A 15,364-nucleotide genomic window follows, 5' to 3' on the forward strand; every position below is an offset into this window, starting at 1 on the left:
CCCCATCCCGTAGTTGATACTGTCTATTTGATTGCTTACGAGTGGGAACCATAATAGATAATAAAATTTGATAAAAGTACTATTGATAAGGAAATGAAATTATCAAAATTAAAAATAATAAATAATATAATGAAAAATGAAAATGAAACAAGTTATGAAAGCTAAGCTCACTTTGCGAGTATTCTGAATTCTGATTGCAGTTTCTAAACGTATACAACCCAATAAACTATAAAATTTCATGTACAATTTAAAAAGAATTTGGTACCTATTTTTATATTGACGAGTATGAATTTTCTTTGAATAGACCCGTTATACAATTTATTTATTCAACTATAGTATTAAAATGTTTATTTTTAATGAAACTCCATATAGTCAAATATATTTCTAATTATAATTTTTCAATTATGAATACTAATGGATTTATTATTATACCCATGATTAGATGTATTTATTAATTATTTTATGTAGTTATGATTATACTCGGGACCGGCTCAAGCGAAAATAGTGAACTAGGCAAAATCAAATTTTGCCGCCCTTAACAATAGAATATTCAGTATTTTGAAAATGCCGCCGTCTTACTAAAGTGCAGCTTAAGTGCCGCCCTAGGCGTGGGCTTATGTCGCTTACCTCTTGAGCCGGGCCTGATTATACCTAAAATAACCTAACCATAGAGGCTTGAATTTCGGAATTTTTAATTTTTGTTTATACCTACCGTACATATGTACTATACCATCCGGCATCCGTTATTCCGTTTGTAAGTCATTTAAGTCATTTTATTATGGTTTTTTTTTTCTTGTTATTGGTCTAGAACACGGCAACTATGGCCATTAGGCATTAGCTATTGTGATTTGTGGGGGTTATGGTTGTAACAGTACACTTAGGCCACTATTTTGGTTTATAGTTTTATAAAAATTTCAGGTTAGGTTGGGTTAAGGTATATCTAAAATTGGCTATTTGAATAATTAAAAAAACAGTTGTAAACTCAATACCTACTATAAGTAATATTACTGTAAGTTTATTTAATAAATAAGTGGCGCAACTACAGTAGGTTACAAGTGGGTCACTGTAATGGATGGTGTTAAATTTGAATTCAATGATATAATAGGTATCATTGCATAAGAAAAACAATTCTGAGCGAAAACGGTCAGTCAGCCTATGATATTACCAAGAATATTTGATGATATTATTGTGAATAAAGTAATTTATAAATCACCTATTTACGTGGAGCCCTGTTTTCAATTTTAAATCCTTAGCTATAAAAGTTGAACATTTTATAAATTTTAACTACAAAATAATTATTAAATTTTGCCAAAATTTGAACTATAAATGCTTATTAAATTATGCCTATGTATTTTTAATATTTTTCAACCACTATTGTAACAACATATCAAAAGCCTTGCATTAAATTTTCACGTTATTTTACCCAACAAATAAAATTTTATTGATATTTATAGAAAAAAAAAACTAAAAAATTGAAAACTGACAATGTCCGTAAACAGCTCAAAAAGAGTCAAATTATTTTCAAAATTTTATGGTGTATAGAAAATGCTAATACCTATATACATTCGTGACATTTTCAAGTATCTACAGTCATTCGTTTTTTAATTACAATAAAATAAGAAAATTGTTACATGAGAAATCGAGTGAATATCAAATGTTGTAAAAATATGAATTTCAAACACTCATAAAAATTTAATTTGATTTGATTGTAGGCATTTTTTTTTGATAAAGATAGATGAACTTCTGAGGAATTTTGTATTACATTTTTAAATCTTAGATCAATATTAGTAAATATCTAAATAGTCAATAATAGTCAATATTTGAACTTTAAATGCTTATAAATAAAAACTGTGACAAAGGATTTTTAATATTTTTCAAATATCATTGTAACAATAAAGTAGGCGCCTTGTATTAAATTTTCAAGCTTTTTTACCCAACAAATAAAGTTTTATTGACATCCTTAGAAAAAAAAACTAATGAAATTGGAAACAGAAAATGTCCGTAAACAGCTCAAAATAAGTCAAAATATTTGGAAAATGTTATGGTGCATAGAAAATGCTAATATAAACATTCAGTCAAAATAAAATTAAAAAAATTAAAAATTAATAAAAAAAAAAAAACACACATCATTGTAAAATCAATACATTCATCGCTTCGCTCAGAATCTAAAACAAAATGTAAATTCTTAATTTTAGTAATCGTTTTAAGGAATTTGTTATGAGTCATAGTCATACTCAGTACAGTACTACAAAAATCCAAAACAGCTACATTCGGGAAGTCTGAAATTATTATTAATAGTGTCACTGCAGTTAGGTAATTAAAAATATGAGAACAGATAAGGCATTTTCAGAACTATGGTTAAAAATCGTTCAATTTAGTAAAAAAAATTACATTTTGTTGAAAGTTTCGTTCCACTGTGCCAGGTTGGTTAGCTTCTTTGTTCATACTACGACTCGGTGGCGTGACGAAGGACTTTATTTGAGGCACATGCCTCAGCTTAAAGGGTGGTGGGCGCCTTTGAGACTAGCGACATTTCACACATAGTAAATAATTTATTAAGTACACACTAAGACTAAGCCAATCATTCTCAGTTACCATTTAAGTAAATACGTAATTATTTATATATAACTATATAAGTATTTATAATAACTTATATAAAATTATTGTGCTTCATAAGTTAATGAAGTACGCAATACCTACCACTGCAGTATATTAGTTACCTATCTACTATTCTATATTTCTATGGAGTATTGTGAATAACGATACTGTCGATACATAAAAAATAAAATAAATTTCATATGCACCTAGTCCACACTCCACGGTATTGTTTTATATAAGACTGTGTTTTAGTCTATACATTTAAAACATGTGTCAATAATATTGTAATAAATAAAATTAGTTATGCAGCTAAACAATGAAACCTAAAAACCACTAATAGGTAATCCCAATAAGTAATAATTTTTTTTTTTTTATTATTAATTAACCTGTGGCAATTTAGGTGATTTTTAATTGTGGGGTAGGGTAGTGTAGGTTTAAACACGTGTGTTTGTTAGTTTGGCAGAATTTTATAGTGTGCACCTGTAGGTATCTGCAATGCCTGGGTGGGGGATGGTGGCCTCTCTCCAGACACCATGACTGCCCAAAGAGAAGTGCCACCTGTGGCCGGGTTTTGAACCGGCAACGGTGTGCGTCGCAACCGACTACTTAGTCCACTCAGCCCCAACATCCCCCTTAATTATTGTATTATTAAATTATAATAATAGCCATCGGTTTTACAAATTTTAAAAAATTTCCCGTCAAAAATTAATATGAGATAAACAAATATTATTTTCTATTTCAGCCATGTAATATATAGATACTGGCGTCTGGCATACTGAAAATATTTGTCAGATACTAATTTAGATGAGACACTGTAATATGTCTCAATCTGGTTAGTGTGCATGGATGTGTTAAAACTAGAGACCAGGTAATATATTGCAACAATAGATGCAAGATCTTGAGTGACAAGTGAATTAAAATAATTATTATGCTTTATGATTAAATAATAAACACTTTCTATAATGAGATGGTCATGGGCTGTACAGTACAACAAGTGATTAATATTAGCAGAGTATATAAATGTGGGACCAGATTATGACATCAATTATCAACAATAACTTTCAAAGTTTCAACACTAATCACTATAATAACAATAATGAAGATTTAAAAATGTTTAAACTAAATGTAAATTCCTATTAATATAAATTGTTGCCTAGAAAAAAAATAATGTTTCATAGTATCTTTTTAATGTATGTAATTCTTTTGATGACAAAGTTTTATAATACACTCATTACTCAATCATGGGCTGAAAAAATGTATCGCAATACTAAATACTCGATACTTTCCATAAAAGTAAAATAGACAAATCAAAAATCTTTAACATTATTAGAATTATAAACGGTATGTTGGTGTGTACATTTGTCTGGAGTAAAATTAGCTGTATTTAATTTATTGGTTTCATCAACATTAAAACATAAAATTACAAATGTCAGGAAATGTTCATAAATGAAAAATTAATATACAAATAAAAACCACTTACAGTTAATTTTTAACAACAATTTTATTATCAATTTTTGTAGTCTGCGTAGCATCAGGTAATACTTCAGAACTAATAATTAACATTTTAACTAACCCATCAATAGCTAACAATCTTTTAGTTAGTAATATTTCATTTTCAACAACAGTATGTAATTTTGTCAGTAGTGCACGAACTTCGAGGGTACATGTCTCAAAAGAATCCCAATAACAATCTATAACATAACAATAATAATTTACATAAATACATTTTTTAAATTTTAATTACATAAATGTATAAGTGTTTAAAATTATATAAATATAATAAAAAAAAAGATGGTAAAGCATTTATGTGCATTAAGTATAATGTGGATCACTGTAATGTAGGGGTCGGCAACCCGCAGCCTGCGTAGCAATTTTAGGCGGCCCTTGACAATAATTTATATTATACAACACGTAATCTTTGCTGATAAAATTTGAGATTTCTCATGGGAAGTTGTTGCATAATTATTGAACAAAAATAGATATTATGTATAAAAACATTGTACACGTTCTCTACATTTCATTATACCAAACAGTGATGTACTTAAATAAATAAAATTTTAATTACTATAACATTTTGTTTAAATAAAATAAGGTGTATTCAAATTATGGCCCGTGAAAAAATGTATTTTTATTTTTTGGCTCTTGACACAAAAAAGGTTGCTGATCCCTGCTGTAATGGTTATAATAATAAGTCTTTGTATACAAAATGATGGAAAATGATTCTGAGCGGATTTTTTTTTTAAATGTTATTTAACGGTTTTTACTATTATCACCTACTTACTTGAAAAGAGTGTATATCCACAATTTTTTTTATAACAAATCAGTACTGGTGATAAATATTAATTTGCCTTACTAAATAAAATACAACTAGTACTGCCACCAAGTATTATGACTTGTTTTTTTATTTAACTGTATGATATATATATATATATATCAAATATGTGATTAACAAAACATAATATTATACTCACCAATAACTGTTGAAGCAACATGTGTCAATGTCTTAGATAATTTTCTAACTCCAATATAGCGAACAATAAAATTCAATAAAAATGCTAATTGTTTTGAATTTCTACCAGATATTGCTTGCACTAAGCCATTTCTCCTAAACATTAAAAAAATATTCCATTAAAATATAATAATTATTGATTAATAATCACTACACAATTAATTTAAAAAGTGAATTGTTTAGCATAAAATATAAATTCAAGAAGGGCTCTTCAAAATAAATAAACAAGCAATGTATTTAAACATAAATCAGTATTAATAATAATTTAGTTGATTGAATTTAAAATATAAACCAAATTGATACTACTTATAAGTAGTGAAATAATGTACATGTTTACCTGCATAATTCATCAAACACATAAACTGTTATATGGGGTTTTTTGAATGCAACCGCATGAACTAAGACCAAATCTAAAGCTTGGCTATAATTAAATTTCCTTAGAGCAGTATCAAACTTGCTCATCTGATCAGGTTGCATTATTGGGACACTCATATCAATACCATCAGATTGGACAATTGCTGCGGCTCTAGCTTGCCTCTTTTTATTTTCATTGTTATGTTTCACTGATGTGTCACGTTTAGTTATGTTCACAATTCCATCCACAGTTCCAGCTACAATTGTTTTGTCATCTCTCTAAAATACAAACACAAAATTAGAATAATATTTTGTTAACTAATTATCAATTTTATAAATTGATTTTCGTAGATACGTGATAAATATCAGTTTTATTATTTACAAAAAGGAAATTTTGAGCTGGGAAAATATACGATAAACTGTATACATAAATACATTTATAAAAATGATTGAACAAATTAATAATCTGAACACATAAGAAATAGAAATTAGAAATATTATTTTGTGTTTGATTAATAGATTTAAAGATCTATAGTAATTAAGAATCGAACTTCCATAAAATTATTTCCTAAATAAAGTTTAGTTAAATTAAGCCTAAAGTTCAATATCAATAAAAATGAATCAAATTAAACTCAACTTATAATTACTATCAAAAATAAATATTTCTAACCGCCAAATAGGGAATGGTTAGAATTTACAAAAATATAATGATCTAATTAAATTATAATTTAGTATTGTCAAATTTCATAAATTGATTTTAGTTTCAATAGGAACATTTTGAAACAAAATCACTTATCAGTAATCGCCAAAATGATGTTGTTGCCAGTAGCAATTATAGGTGTCCCACTCTTTTGCTCACCATGCACATCCTCCATTCTTATAGAAATGCTAAATTCAAAAGACAAATCATTTGAATAGCTAAGCAAATTACATTTTCTTTTTACAACTTTAAACCGGACAAAAGTTCATATTTCAAAATTGATCGATTTTTTTAATAGAACTTCTAGGTTTAAAAAAAACTACCAATAAACAAGTGGTAACATTTAAAAGTTGTAATTTGTCAGCACAATTCAATAAAAAAAATTAGAATCTCTGGAGTCAGATAAATATTATTAGTTGAAAGGAAATATTACTTTTGGATTAAACCTTGGAAACAGAATAGGGGAAAAGTTAAATTTAATTCATGTTCTATTTAATAAGGTAAGATACTAACACTTATATCAATACTCAGTACCGCACTTGGATATGTAATATCATGTGACAGTTGGAATGTTGATACATTGTAAATCTTAACATGTTTGTCCAATGAGGCAGTTACAATGGATGTACCTTGCTTAGCTAAGCATAACGCAGTTACAGTCTTATGGTTTTGAGTAAGTTTAGCCAATAATTTACCAGCTAAAACATCCCATATACGAACCTCAGTACCACCTAAAACACAATTGATAGTAAATGTTAAAATAAATAAAACTTTATTGAACTTATTTTAAAAATTAATAAAAGAAAATACAATGCATTTTCAATAAATAAAAATTTGTTTATTACCAGCTGATATAAGTAAGCTGCCAGATGGTAAAAATATTAAGCTTTCTACAGGTGACTCGTGATCAACTGACATAGTTACTGATTTAGTTCTTGAATCGAACATATTAATTTGTTTGTCATAGCCACCAGAAACAACTATATTTTCAGAAACTGGAGAAACACATCCTGCTCTAATATAGTCCTAAAGAAAAATACAATTACATTTAGTGACAATATTATGGCAAGCCTTTGTTTGTTAATGAATTAATTTAATATTAATTTTTTAACATACAATTTTTGCATGTAATTATTTAAATAGTTTTATTTTTACTGGAATAAATAATGTCTATTGTATCAAATATTGATAGTTAAATATATTATATATTTATTTATTTTTAGTTAAATTCAAGTTCCATGTCCATTAAAACTTAACATGATTTATTTATACACCATAATACAATTAACCATGTTTTATTATTACTTCAAAAGGGAATTCTAATTGACCAAGTGAGTAAGTGACCACATAGATTTTATATTTACTGGTACTATTGTTGGTAGTCACGATAAACCAAAAGTACCAAATATTCAATAAATTATTTTTAATTATGGCCTATGAATACTAGGCAAACTTTTAATTTTAAAAATCTAAATATAAAAAAAATTGAAATAATTACCTTATGATAACCTTCATAATGTCCACTTATTTGTTGACTACTTATATCCCATAAAGAAACAGTTTTGTCATCTGAAAAGCTTGCAATATGATGTCCGTCTCTTGTGAAATATGTACGGTGAACAGCACTAAACCAATAAAATTAAACTTTAAAAAGTAAAAAGAAAATGTTAGAATTAACATAATATACTAACGCTTTATGTCCTCTGAACTGTCTCAGCATAGACTTTGTATTAACTTCAAATAATCTCACAATAGATTCCTCGCCACCAGCACATAATAACTGGCCATCTGAACGAAATGTTGCGCCATAAGCAGCTTCTTTAAATTTATTGAGATTTTTAGTTACTACTTTTGTAACAGGATTATAAACTTGGACCTAAAAATAAATTATGATATTTAAGTATAAACTTGGATAATTTATTGAAAGAAATACTGACTCGAGCAGAACATGATATTGCAAAATGATAGGGTGCACGTCGTGAAAAATGTACATAGTCTATGGGACCAAATTCTTTAACCAATACAGGGCTCTGAAAAATAATTTAAATCAACAAAATACAAGAGTGCGTTTAAACATTTAATAGGTAAGTACTTACAGTAAGTTTTTTCCAATAAGAGTCTTCGACAGTATATAACTCACTGGGACGAGCAAACGGTTTCACAAATGATTTTTTAAATGAAGTCATTATTTTTCAATAATAATATACTATGCTTTCATACTATTGAATTATTTATATAACTATTATATTATATGCATGGCTAAATAATAATAAAACTATATAAAGTAATTAATTAAAACAACGAAAGTACGAACGTCGAAGTCATAAATAAGTATATATAATGGCCGAAGTACTTCAGAACTCAAACTTCGAATATGAACTACAGTATTTTAAAAATTTAATTTAAGGTATTTATTAGTTATTATCACGATTTAAGATATCTTAAATCGTGGTTATTATCAAAATTAAATTAATGCCAGTATGAATTATAACCTTAAAATATAATATCTCATTGTCTTGTCAGTGTAGCCAAAAAGTGTTGTCATTACATGTTTTTTTGTAAGCATGATTATTGTTCTGTGAATATAGATAAAATGTCTATCTTAGAAAGTTAGAAACTAACTAGAAATACGCTAGTTATGAGTATTTTAAGATGTACAAACAATTAAGTATTAACAATTTTAAAATACTCATAACCCGCTTTAAAATTAAAATATAATGAAAAGCGAATAATAATCTTACCTTTAAATGTTATAAGAGGTCAATCACTCTAATTTTTAAACTAACGGAGCTAAACATGATCTGCTGAGCGTAAAATTTGTTATGTTACGCAATTTTCGACCACAAAATACTGGCGTCCGGGGCAGTTGTAGCTAGTGCCCCCCCCCCCCCTTAAATGCGGCCCTGAATACCAAATTTGATATTATACATCAGCATAGTTACAAAAAGGGGTGGGCCTTAGGGGCTAAGACCCCTCAAACATTTTCTACATTTTGTTTTAAGCTTATTCATTAGGTATTATCAAAGTAAGGCTTTACTCCCCAAATCCCAAACGCTATTTGCGCCTATGTATATTAGAATATCTACTTCACCATTTAAGTACAGATACATTACACAATATACCATCATATGATATATAATATATATATAACTAACGTACCTTAGACATAGGCTAGAAACTAACATATTAAAAAAAAACACAAATAAATGTGGTAAAAAATAAAATGGTTTTTATTCAGATGAAAAACACAAAATAAATTATATGCAACCACAATTTGGTATGCAACGAAGTTTTCAATTGAATACAATATTCTTCATTACCGTGTAAAGACTCTTCCTGCAAATTACATAATTGTTGGAATCCTCACACCCAAACATTTTAAGCTTGCGTTACTCATATCCTTAGCACGGGTTTAGGATAGAAATCAATCTTTATTTATTCTATCTTAAACCGTGCATCCTTAGTGACGTCGACGTTTGCCACCATGCCAGCGTGCTGCATAACGTTGACGTATCCTCAGGAGCGTTTACCTCCACAAACACAACCTCCTCCTCCTCTACCGCCTCCATTTGGTCAACTGGTGGTGATTGTAGCGGAGCCGTGGAGGGACGAGTTTCCCACGAGGTTGCCTTTCAGGCGTGGGAGCGGGGCTGAAAATATAATCGTTATCAAAGCAAATGCTTAACGATACATATGAAATGTACACATTCACCGGGGTAGTTCTTGACAATTTGGTCATACCGGGGTCCGGGATATACGAGGCGATATACACCTCTTACTAATAGCACTTGATCGGAAATCGTAATTGGTTTAAATCTACTCACGTCTTTTTGCCAATTTCGTTGGCCGGTTATGTCTTTTGAATCTCCGGAACTACGGGTTGTGGTACCTATGCGGGTCGCGGGTGCGGTATACATATTATGCCACCCGTACACCATCACCTCTAAGATTCAGCGTCTGTTGAAACTTCATTCTAAATTTCAAAACAAAACAAATTTAAATTTAAAGTTTATAACTTTTGCAGATATGTTCAATTCCACTGCTGCCCCGCGTCGGGTTAGCTGCATCAATATGTATCCGACATGTTTTGAAGAGTGGCATATATTTTAATAAGTGTGTTTGGGGAGCCAATGACAGTTGGCACGGCACTGATCATTTAAGCAAACCAGTCGTTTAATATAAAAAACAATAAACCAACCCCCTTATTCACACAAGGTCGGTATAACTTGGAGTCCAATACAGCAATACGTCCAACAAAACTATGGTAGACACGTGGTACCTATAGCACAAACATATTTTCGACAAACAAATAACAATGTTAATAATAACACCTTTAAATCACAAAAAAAAAAATAAAACCTGGACACGAGGCATACAGTAATCATCGAGTATTAGAGTATAAGTGTATAACTTATAAGGGATAATGAATTCAACAAAAATATATATATTTAGCCATGTGAGTACCTATGTAAAATATAAGATACACAGATGATTTTCTTAATAGGTACCTAAAACTTAAAAGTTGTACAACAACCGTCAATAAATAGATTAACTAACATAGTTCACTCTAACATCAAAACAAACAGCACACTATTTAAACTGGTCAACTAAAATTTACTACGGAATATGATTTACATTCATTCAAATGCACACGTGCCGAGTATAAAAGATTCCGGCATCATAAAAAATTAAAAGACATTTTACGAAGTGGTGTTTAAATATTGATTAAGATGGAATAAAATATATTAATATATAATAGTATTAACAACTTACTGATTGAGAATAAATCATTTTACTCGTGCAAGTGAAACATAATATAATGAAAAAAAAACAAAAACATGGGAGATAAGGCCAGTATAAAAAGGTATAATAAGCAATTAAAAACGTTTACTTACTCACTGAACGTTCAAATATCAAATGAAATGTCACCGGTTACACATAACCTATATGCACAAAAAACGGATTTTCCATCATTCCACTAAATTAGGTACGATACCGGACGTATCGCCGATTACGCGATAACGCGAAAGTTTCGTGTGAGAGAGATCGATAGTGGATACAGAATATGGACAGACAGAGACCGTCACGTGAAACTTTGATACTAATCAACACTTTGATATTAATATAATATATTAATATCATTATGGAACATTAAACACCGTTCAATCAAATAGCATTATTATTTATTACCATGGTTTAAATATATTAAGAGGATGCAGCGCTTTATTTGTTTTCTCTCTCTGACCTACGCGCAACATAGACAAAACGCATTTGCCCAGAATCGTTTTGTCTATGTTTTTAAGTAATTTTAGAATAAAATCACCTATTACAAAAAATATAGAGAATAATATTTTAGAAGGAATGACATATCGGTTTTATATTTTATTGTTATTTGACTTTGTATTCTACTTTCAAAATAAACAAAAAAATGTTGTTAATTTAAATTATGTTTAAATCGTTTTGAAACAATAATTAGAGAAATCGATATGTCATTCCCTCAAAAATATTATTCTCTATCTTTTTTGTAATGAGTGATTTTACTCTAAGATTACTTAAAAACATAGAAAAACGATTCTGCGCAAATGCATATTGTCTATGTTGCGCGTGGGCTAGAGAGAGAAAACAAATAGTGCGCTGACATCCTCTTAATAAATACCATTGTATTGTTTGATATAGAATGGTGAAATGAAAAAAAAAGTATTTAGTATTCTAGAATAAAATACAAAGAAAATGTATTTAAAAGTCAAAGTATTATAAATACCAAATTAGTAAATAAATACAAGTATTCGAATACTTAACAAGACTGTTACATTACCAATTAACTTAATTCATATTGAAATTAACTAAAAATGCTTACATAATCACAATTCATAATAAAAAGCTACTTGTAACTATACATACAAAAAAACATGTTTGCAATAAACTAATTTATACAAATGTATGTCAAATTGTCTAAAACTAAATTGTTTATGATATAAAAAAATCTTATAATGGTATATACTAAGTTTAATAAATATTAAAGTTACATCAATTATAACCAGAAATGGCCACAATAATTACCAGTCATGGCTATTTTTTTTTAATCATAAAGAATAAAGTATAATAAAGTCAATTTTAAACAAAATTAATTAATAAATTATACATTAAATTGCACAACTAACAAAAATCTATGATTTGTGCAGTTCTGTGCTATTTTTTTTTCAATGTTTGTAGGTACAGTTGAACATCTTGACATTTCTGTGAATTGATATTTTAGATTCTGAATGGAACGATAAATGTATTGATTTTACAATGATTTTTTTTTTTTTTGTCTGTCATTACAGTTTGGGGCAGTAAAACTGCATCGATTTTCTTCAACAGTATCTTGTTCGATGGGAAATTGAATCTAGTTGGTGCATTCGGGAGGTCAAATTTTAAAATTCTCAATAGTTTTCAAAAACGCCGGGAAAAACAACATACAAATTAAGGAAAAACGGGAATTTTTACGCAAAATCGATTTTGGTTTTTGGTGTAATTTTAAAACAAATAAACGTATATACATGAAAATTTCACTGAATTTTTATATTAGCATTTTCTATACATGATAAAATTTTGAAAATAATTTGACTCTTTTTGAGCTGTTTACGGACATTGTCAGTTTTCAATTTTTTTAGTTTTTTTTTTCTATAAATATCAATAAAATTTTATTTGTTGGGTAAAAAGCGTGAAAATTTAATATAAGGCTCCTGATATAACGTTACAATAGCAGTTAAAAATTATTAAAAATACATAGGCACACTTTTTTTATAAGCATTTAAAGTTTGAATTTTGACAAAATTTAATAAATATTTTATAGAATGTTCAACTTTTATAGTTAAGGATTTAAAATTTAAAACAAAGCTCCACGTAAATAGGCTATGTATAAATTACTTTATTTACAATAATATCATCAATTAATATACTTGGTAATATCATAGGCTGACTGACTGTTTTCGCTCAGAATTGTTTTTCTTATACAATGATATTACATCATTGAATTCAAATTTAAAACCATCCATTAAAGTGACTAACTTGTAACCTACTGTACAGCAGACCGACATCCACTTACCCACCTTTTTTCAAGTTGAGGCACAGCATTTTGGGTTTGATTTCACTTCTTTATTAATCTCAAAATTCTGGAACTTTTTCAACAATGTGCCTTTTCGGTACAGAATTTTGAGATTGATTTCACTTCTTTATTAACATCAAAATTCTATTTTTTCTCCCAGTCACTTCAACTTACGCACATAAAGCTTTTTTTACTTCTCTGAAGTACTTTTTTGTGGATACTATATACTGTAATAGTATAGTAGGTAGTATATATCTGTGATAGTGTGGTGCATCCCTAAAAATATTGGTCTATAGTTGCTCCTATGGTGTTCACAACAAATTTACTTATAAGTATGCGGTATGCCGCATGCGCCTGAACCACAATAATAAAGATATTATTACTGATAATTATAATTTTTTTTTATTTCCTACTGAATATGTAGTTATTTATGCTATAAAAATGAAAACAATAATAACATTAAAAATTACTTTTTTGTCACGCCTGCACCGAAAGTTTAGTTTACGGAAATCCCAAGAATACTGAGCTCAGATATTATGCGTAAATCGTTTCTTTCATGAAATATTGTTTTCGTAGAATAGTCGGGTTGTTGCATAGATCCTAGCCTGAATTACCTATGCCGTGATATCGCGTTCAATGAACGCAGAGGCGTGACAACAAATAGTATGTGTGGCTCGTGCGGGAAGGCAATTTCAGTCTTGGGCGAAATGCGACCTTCAATTGCGACTCGTGCCGCACACGTCGCCCGCGACTGAAATAGCTCACTTCCCGCCCTTGGCATAATGCTATCACGAAACCTATCATATCTTACGGAATTATCGGCCAGGGTGGGGCTTATGAAAATATTTTTAAAACTTCACAAACTAATCAAAATGCACTAGAATTGACCTTAATACAGATTACACAGCAGTCAGCACACACTGCTGACTTATTCAACAATATTTCTATGTGCACTAACAGTTAGAAAAATATATTTCAAAGTCACGGTAACTTATCCGAAAAACACAAACTACTTAACCAATCTAAACATAATGTCATTATCAATACTAGATACCTATTTTGCAAAAAATATTTTATTAGAAACTTAAATAATAAAACGACTATACTGAGATGCAATATTAAACAGCAGGAACTAAAATTATAAACGTGTTGCCGGTAGATTATTAATTCAAACCTTAATCATTTTCATAGATTTAAACACATTGGCTAATTATTGATTTCACAGGTTTTCAGTAATGTAATTAAATTTAGTAACAATAATTTCAATTAAGCTTGAGAGATTGTAATTATTATTATTTAGATTTATCGGTATTATGTAATATAGTTTATCTATTACAATATAGCTATTAGTTTAACCTTTTTTCAGATTGTAAAAATTATTATCTAAATATCTAATTTATATTGTGGGCCGTGGAGTTCAGAATAAATAAATAATAATAGGTAAAGGTACTCTATCAACGTTAACTCTATAAACGTTCTCTATCATTTTAGTGACGTATCATACATCTAGCTGATCCTGCAGTGCATTTCGTTGCCCGTTAAATGTACCAACTCTATATGACTCAAACATTGTTCAATTTGTTATTAAATAATCGGTGTATAGTATTCAAAATTTATCTTAACTTTTCTGTTGCCTGGAATAAAAATTCTGATTCGCAGCACTGCAGCAGTATATTATCAGGTAGACAATCTACCTGCGGTAGATCGCGGACCCAGTGCTGTCTGTACATAAGTGTATGATTTAACCCTAAAGTATCAAAGTTATACCAAGTTTATTTTGATATAATACGGTGGATTAATATAATCAATTAATACATAATCCTAACTTAACCTAACCGTACTAAAATCCGATGACTAAAAAAAACAAATTTAACCCTTTTTAAATTAGCCTATCTTCTTTCCAGAGATCTACACACAAACATAAATTTATATATAATATAACTGATCCTGCGCACTTAAAAAATTGTGATTGTTCAACTCCTTTTTGGTGTAACTCACTGCAATAATAATTATAAGTGCTACTCAGCCACCCTGGTGGCTATGTGCGAAAATTCGATTTGATGCATGCTTGTACCTGATCTGCCTGATTAACCAACAGCAACCAATAAAAATAAAT

General features: G+C 29.0%; 1 protein-coding gene and 1 long non-coding RNA gene across 2 annotated transcripts; both read right to left on the reverse strand.

Moving 5' to 3' along the window:
- Window positions 1-3,572: 3,572 nt before the first annotated feature.
- On the reverse strand, window positions 3,573-8,590 carry LOC132950299 (U3 small nucleolar RNA-associated protein 15 homolog). The gene is made up of 9 exons (XM_061021696.1): window positions 8,258-8,590; window positions 8,099-8,191; window positions 7,853-8,037; window positions 7,660-7,786; window positions 7,007-7,187; window positions 6,675-6,892; window positions 5,445-5,740; window positions 5,070-5,203; window positions 3,573-4,289 (listed from the first exon to the last, which is right to left on the reverse strand). The coding sequence occupies exons 1-9, from the start codon at window positions 8,345-8,347 to the stop codon at window positions 4,081-4,083; spliced, it is 1,533 nt and encodes a 510-aa protein (XP_060877679.1). The 5' UTR covers window positions 8,348-8,590; the 3' UTR covers window positions 3,573-4,080.
- A 778-nt stretch (window positions 8,591-9,368) lies between these two features.
- Window positions 9,369-11,060, reverse strand: LOC132950966 (uncharacterized). Its single transcript, XR_009665269.1, has 3 exons — window positions 10,935-11,060; window positions 9,986-10,134; window positions 9,369-9,811 (listed from the first exon to the last, which is right to left on the reverse strand). It is a non-coding gene; the product is annotated as an uncharacterized LOC132950966 (long non-coding RNA).
- Window positions 11,061-15,364: the final 4,304 nt, after the last annotated feature.

Source organism: Metopolophium dirhodum, chromosome 8 (assembly GCF_019925205.1).
Source record: "Metopolophium dirhodum isolate CAU chromosome 8, ASM1992520v1, whole genome shotgun sequence".
In the NCBI taxonomy this organism is placed as follows: domain Eukaryota; kingdom Metazoa; phylum Arthropoda; class Insecta; order Hemiptera; family Aphididae; genus Metopolophium; species Metopolophium dirhodum.

Bases quoted from the DNA above. Each gene is read 5' to 3' on its own strand.
- LOC132950299 (XM_061021696.1), bottom strand. From the start codon at position 8,347: ATGACTTCATTTAAAAAATCATTTGTGAAACCGTTTGCTCGTCCCAGT. The intron at 8,192-8,257 runs GTAAGTACTTAC...ATTATTTTTCAG, and splicing joins CTTATTGGAAAAAACTTACT to AGCCCTGTATTGGTTAAAGA. The intron at 7,787-7,852 runs GTTAGTATATTA...TTATTGGTTTAG, and splicing joins CAGTTCAGAGGACATAAAGC to TGCTGTTCACCGTACATATT.